This window comes from Trypanosoma equiperdum (assembly GCF_001457755.1).
Source record: "Trypanosoma equiperdum strain OVI genome assembly, contig: ctg_1329, whole genome shotgun sequence".
NCBI lineage: Eukaryota > Euglenozoa > Kinetoplastea > Trypanosomatida > Trypanosomatidae > Trypanosoma > Trypanosoma equiperdum.
In genome coordinates this window covers 14,234-20,453 of record NW_027123315.1, presented here as the reverse complement: position 1 = coordinate 20,453, position 6,220 = coordinate 14,234, and the positions used below count along the sequence as shown (strand labels likewise).

Sequence of the window (6,220 nt, the reverse complement as noted above, 5' to 3'; positions counted from 1 at the left end):
TCTCTCTCTCTCTCTCCTTACAACTTCCTTTTTCTCCATATTTATTCTTTTCTCTCCACCTCTATGGGTCCCTCTTGCGTTGTCTCGTCACTTCCCACAAGTTCTTTCGGTCATCACCCGTCATGTTGCCACTTTGAGGGCAATCAAGTAAACACATACATGCTCGATGACATGTAATGTACGCAACTGCACACAACAGGAAGGAGAACAACGCAAGAAAAAAAAGGGGAAAACAACAACAATAACAACAAAAAACAAAACCAAAAAAATACACCTCCCCGAGTGCGTGACGGCGCAGTCCGCACTAATAATACGGCAACAGACACACACGCACACATTATTTCTGCCTTTAAAACAAGAAAATAAAATACACAGAAGGGGATATATTGATGTATAAGGTGTTACGCGGGCGGTGACAGCTAAATGTAAACCACACAAAACATATTTACACCTCAAAACCTCAGGTCCGCTACCCTCATTTGTAAACATGTGGCAGGCCGCAGAGATGTTGATTAATGGAGGGCCCACTCTTTCTTTTTCTTCCTCTTCATTCAAGCCTCATCCACATGTAAATACAGTCCCTTCCCCCCTCTCTTTACCTTTGATGTTGAAATAACCGAAACAAATTTGTTAAATGACAGAAAAAGGAAAACAAAAAAAGAGGGGGTGAGGAGGAAACAAAAAAAAATTAAAAAACATAAACGAGAGGGAGGGGAATACACATACAATAGCAGGTAAGAAAAAGAATTTGAGCCTCAACTACGGTAACAAAGGTGAATCATATGCGCAAATTTGCCTACATGTCCCCCAGAATATTACCTGAGCTTTACACATACACGTTAAACGGTGCTTTTGCCCACGATGAAGTTGTTGCGGCGGGTTTCACAGTTTTCTTTGGTGGCGTATAAAGGCGGTCGTAAACGCTTTTCTTTTGACGGAAATTACTGCCCTCCCCAGACGAGATGCTGTTGTCACCATTCATTTCCACATGAGCGTGAGTATTCATGCGACCATACGGTAGAATTTTATGGTCAACGATGTTATCCAAAGGTGATGGGACTGTTGATGTAGTGGAAACACGTGCATAATGCTCGTGCACTCCCTTGCGACGGGGTGTGCGTTCGCCATTTCTCTCCGAGCCGAATAATTTTTTTGAAACCATGAACCCCTCCTTGCCATCATTAAAAGAGCTTGAGGGGGTTTTGTCTAGCAGAATGCTCAACTCCTCGTTTAAGTTCGGCTCCTCATATTGCCGCACATCCGTATGTTTGCTCATTCCGTTAGAGCGTGTGCCAACCTGCTCATGTGGTTTCACACCCGACTTACCGGACGGTGTAATGGATGGAGAAGAGGTGGATGACGAGGGCGCGCCCACTTTGGCACGGGCCCGCTGTTTTTTCTTCAAAATGGACCGTTCGAGCATACTCTGAGCATTTGTAGATAGGCTCAAGAGGTTGAGTATAAAGGAATAATCCGTACCGTTCCGCTGCAGAACAGAAAACGCTTCGTGGTGCCGCAGCTTCATCAGTTGTTTCAGCAGAGTTGCCACTTCAGCCTCCTCAAACGATGAGTTGGTATACCACATGGTTTCCCCACCTGAAACGGACGAAGATTCGGGAAACTGAGTTGCCGACGAGGGCATCTTAGCCCGTCGGCGACGCAATAAAATTTTCTCGACGGCTTCCGCCACTCTCACACATTGTGGTGAGCCATTTAAGTCATCAGCATTATCTTTATCCTCACTGTCGTCATCATCGCTCGAAAGTATTGTAAACTGGTGAAATTGGTTTTCATATTTTGTGGCTTTGCCTTCGGCGGGACACCATATGATGATGGCCTCCCTCTCGTCCATCGCAAAGCGCCCGATCTTCGAATAGCGACCGCGCTCACCCCTCAATAGACAAAAGACCTCCTGCTGCAACCGGCTGAGATGCGTTAAACGTTTGTCTTGAGGTGACCGTGCTGTGAGAAGTGGTGGTGCAAGTTCTGGTATCTTTCTTGTCTTCAGTATGTGGCACAAGACACTGCGAGGGAGCTCTGTCAGGAAGTTATAAAGTTCAAGCCACTCTTTTGGATCAACTTCCGGGTTTTGTACTGCCTCGATAAGTTCCATCAGCTCCCTTGCGACTCCGCCATCCAACGCTGGAGAAAGAAGAAATGACGGCAACTTCTCTCCACCAAGCAATGAGTAGCCGAGGCATAAGTCAACATCTTGTGACAAAGGTGAAGGTGTTTCCTTGCCCTGCCGTGGAATGGGGCTAATGCATCGAAGAGCATCAGTACTCACCATTTGCACGAGTGCATCATTTTCGTTAACCACTCGAAACGCGGCATCGGTTGTTTGTGTTCCCCGCTCCCGCCTCTGTGGGGTCTCGTTCATGTAAGGAGCTGTGGCAGTGGAGGGTCGCCGTGATCTTGCGGCACTGTTCAAACCACTTCCGCTAATGCGAGTAAGCCAGTGAGGATGCCTGGCGGGAGTGTTCTCGCCATTTGTGCGGGATTCCTGCGGATGAGCAGATGGCTCATGTTTACTACTGAATGTATTGTTACTTGTTGCTGTGAGGCCATTTGTACGCTCGGGTCTTGAAGACACGACGCTTCGGGAGCCCTCGCTCCGGCACGCTGCTGTTCCGGGTGTACTTCCGCTACGGTATTTATTTGGTACGGGCCGAGGAGGGGACGCGCGGGTTCCACGTGGCCGGTGAAGTCCTCGACTGCGGCGCGGTGACGAGTTTTGTATGTACAAAAAGAAAACCACCGAGACGATACTTAGTCCCGCCCACGCTAGTTTTTCCCTATCCATTGAAAACACACAAACGAAATATCACAACAATTCTATGATTACAGTTTTATTAATCTATGGTTATTGATACGTGCGTTTCTTTTATGTGAAGAAAACGCTTAACGAGGAAGTATTGCTTTTAAGAAAGCTCTACTATCCTCTCTGCTGCTCCTTACCAGTACGCACCAGCTGTTGACTCAAACAGCTTACCAAACTCTGAATAGCTGCGGTGCGTAAACCCTTGTGGCATAAAAAAAAAGGGGGCAAAGAGAATGGGAGAAAAAGAGACAAAAATGCACAAACGGCCAGACTACCTCGGCGCACAAATACTAGGTAACAATTATATTGCGGTACCCTCTTTGGTCTTTTTTTCTTTACCGCAAAGTAAATATGTTAAAAAGATGTTTGGAATCTTCAGGAAAACGTGAATCGTTCCCCCTCAAAAAATAAAAAAACATGAGACGTACAACCACAACTCATGATACGATACGTGAGAACCTACAGGGTCGTGATATTTGGATGCATCACCGCACTTAAACGCTGCAGAGCGATCCCGGCGGCAACTGCAACCGGCAAACCTGCCGAAACGGTATCGGTGAAATCATGGGGAAGTACAGTTAAAATCTTTTCACATCGCTGAAGAATATGAAGCGGTGGTAATATACCCTCTTGAGGTACGACAAGCAAAACCCCTTCGCGTATTGCTTCCCTTAAAGTCTCCTCTGACTCGCATAAACTCAACATGCAGTTTGGGTCGGAATAACGAGTTTCGTACCACTTCACTGCCTCCAATGCAGCCTGACTACCTTCACTTCCCTGCAAGTCTTGCAAATCACTTACACGGCTTCTACTTGCAGAGTATAAAAATTTATGCCCGCAATCCAAAAACCACCACCTGCAGGGAACGTTTGCCTCATCGAGACGCTTTTTCATGAGGTTGAGTTGCGGTTCCATGTCTTCGATACTGCTTCCGCACCCTTCATACAGGTCTCCCAAGTAAGTTGGTGGTGTGTAGTGCTGGGTGCCAACGGTTCCAACAACATTAATTTTACGTCGGCCAAAATAAAAGATGTTGTCAACAAGAAATGCATTTGCACTACGAACAATACCCCCGAGGTTACGAAGATCTATTTCGTTCTGGCAGAGCACAGACAAACCGAAACAACGGCCCTTTCCAGGGCGACGTTGATCGGAGCAGGCTCGAAGCAAAAGTTTTCTCAGGTGGTTGTGAGTATCGATAATATTTTCCACATTTTTACCAAAATATAGAGGATGTATAGGCCGGGGGTCAATACGGGACGGCACGCCGTAGCCATGGGTCGTCGGAATCCGCTCTCGGAAGCAGCGTTGATAGCTAAGCAAAGCCTCCAGTTCATCATCTGTGTTTGGACAAAAGGCGCGTTTAGTTGTCTCTGTCATCAACGATCTCGAATGAGGGAAATTCTGGTCCAGAAAAGCATAAAAGAGTGCAATACCCATGGAAGTTACTACGTTGAGTGAGCTAATCGTGCCGTATTGGGGTACGTACACAACACAGTCAGCGCATTGGCCATCACTCTCATCTGATATAGTCGCGTTATCACATTCAATATACTTGGAGCTCACACCTCGGTTCTCATGTCCGATGAGCAGCCGCGCTACCGACGAGATTCGACACGTAAAAAGGCTCTGAGACCGGTGGGTAAAGTTTTCCAGTGCCACTAGCGGGAAGTTCTCAGCCCATTGCCCCCTGAAAAACGCTTCTTTACCGAATTGGGCAACGCGATTAAGCACCAGTGATGTTGTTTCCGGATTCGAACCCGCATCGTCTGTACCACACTGGCGGTCGCGAATGTTCTTGATATCCTCTGCCTTAGAAAGCGAGAGAAACGAAGGTGGAACTGCCGTGCCATAGAACATACAAGTACGTATGGAATTCATTGCGTTAAAGGCACTGGTACAACCTTCCAAACCAACGGACAGATGTGGGAGATGACAGTGCTTCGGCCAACCCAGTCGGAGCATTTGGGACCACCGCGTCAGGGGATTATCCGTGCAAACCTTCCGCGGAGGTGCTGAGGCTTGTGGAAAACGTCTCGGTGTGACACGCAAACGTAACAAGAGTTGATTGAAAAACATCTCCCTCAGAAAGGGAGCCCAACTGCTTATTAACTAAGTAGACAGAACACTAATCAACCTCTCAAACTCAGACATGTGTTGTTTCGATGAGCCGTTATAATCAAAGTGTCCAAACAGAATCAGTTCGCAACCTTCTCAATAAAATGATCAAAATTATCCTAGTTTACCAAGCAAATGAGAAAAAAAAAGAAGAAAATAGGGAAGGAGAAATCAGAGGTAGATTGTGGCAAGTCAAAGGGATAACACCCGAAAGCGAAAAAAAAGAACAGAAGTAAAGAAACACCTATTAACCGTAGCACGATCCGGAGAGTAACCGTACTAACTCATGCTCTGTGTCCCCCTTTCCCGTACATTTAAAACATACGACTGTTTGTGTGCTTTCATGTACTCTCTCCTGCATATGTAAGCTTATGCATACTTCATCACGTCATTTCGTTCACCACCTTGTCTCCTCGCTACAACTTTCTTTTTTTTTTCTTTCCTTTTCCATTATACTCCTTCTTTCCCCCTCCCCCCTCCTTCTTATTCATTTTTGCTTTACTTGATTAAAACGGCTGGAGAGCTTTTGCTTTCGTAGTTTAACCTCTCCGCCCCACCTCCTCCCCCCTCCCTCACAAACACACACGCCGTCACCACCACCACCCACTCGCCCAGGCAAAACGGTTGGCACCTTCTCATTTCAGTTACTTCCGCCATTATATTCGTCTCGGTCCCATCTCTTCTATTTCAATCCTTTTTTTTCTTTTTCATTTCCCCCGCCACCACCGCGGCAACTGCAACGGCAAGGGAACGGCAATGAAAGAGGTGGAAAACGACATCGCTGGTGCCGGAGGGGAAAGACGATGATGATGATGATGAAGAAACAAAAAAAAAAGGAGGGAGGGAGCAACTATCAAAAGGAACAAATTCATCATGCACACACATGTACACCCCAGTGTCACCCATTCGGCAAAAGCAAGCGACTCACATAGGGAAGCAAACACGCGTACTTATCATGAATGCACCGCTTTTCCGAAGAGTTACTCGGTCATTCTTCTCTTTGATACATATACATATATATATATATATATTTATATAACTTAATCTGTTGGTTCGCTTCAACTTGTATCCCCACCCGCACAATCTTTGCTTCTTCCTTTATTTCTCCCCTTTTATGATCTATCCCCCGTTTTTACCCCTTTAAGAACGCGGCTATTAACAAGTAGCTGCTTTTTCCCCCTTACAAGTGAATCGGTTAACCATTTCATTGTATCTCCTACTTTCTTTATTGTGGTCATCTGTTGTTTTGTTTACACTCTTGCTTCCTTATCCGTTCACCCT

General features: G+C 46.2%; 2 protein-coding genes across 2 annotated transcripts; both read right to left on the bottom strand.

The window, feature by feature from the left end:
• Positions 1–826: 826 nt before the first annotated feature.
• On the bottom strand, positions 827–2,803 carry TEOVI_000571600 (uncharacterized protein; the record flags this gene model as incomplete). The annotated part of the gene is made up of 1 exon (XM_067221148.1): positions 827–2,803. One exon carries the CDS (start codon positions 2,801–2,803, stop codon positions 827–829), a length of 1,977 nt encoding a protein of 658 aa, XP_067077249.1.
• A 477-nt stretch (positions 2,804–3,280) lies between these two features.
• TEOVI_000571500 (uncharacterized protein) lies at positions 3,281–4,900 on the bottom strand (the record flags this gene model as incomplete). Its single annotated transcript, XM_067221147.1, has 1 exon — positions 3,281–4,900. One exon carries the CDS (start codon positions 4,898–4,900, stop codon positions 3,281–3,283), a length of 1,620 nt encoding a protein of 539 aa, XP_067077248.1.
• Between the last annotated feature and the right edge of the window lie 1,320 nt (positions 4,901–6,220).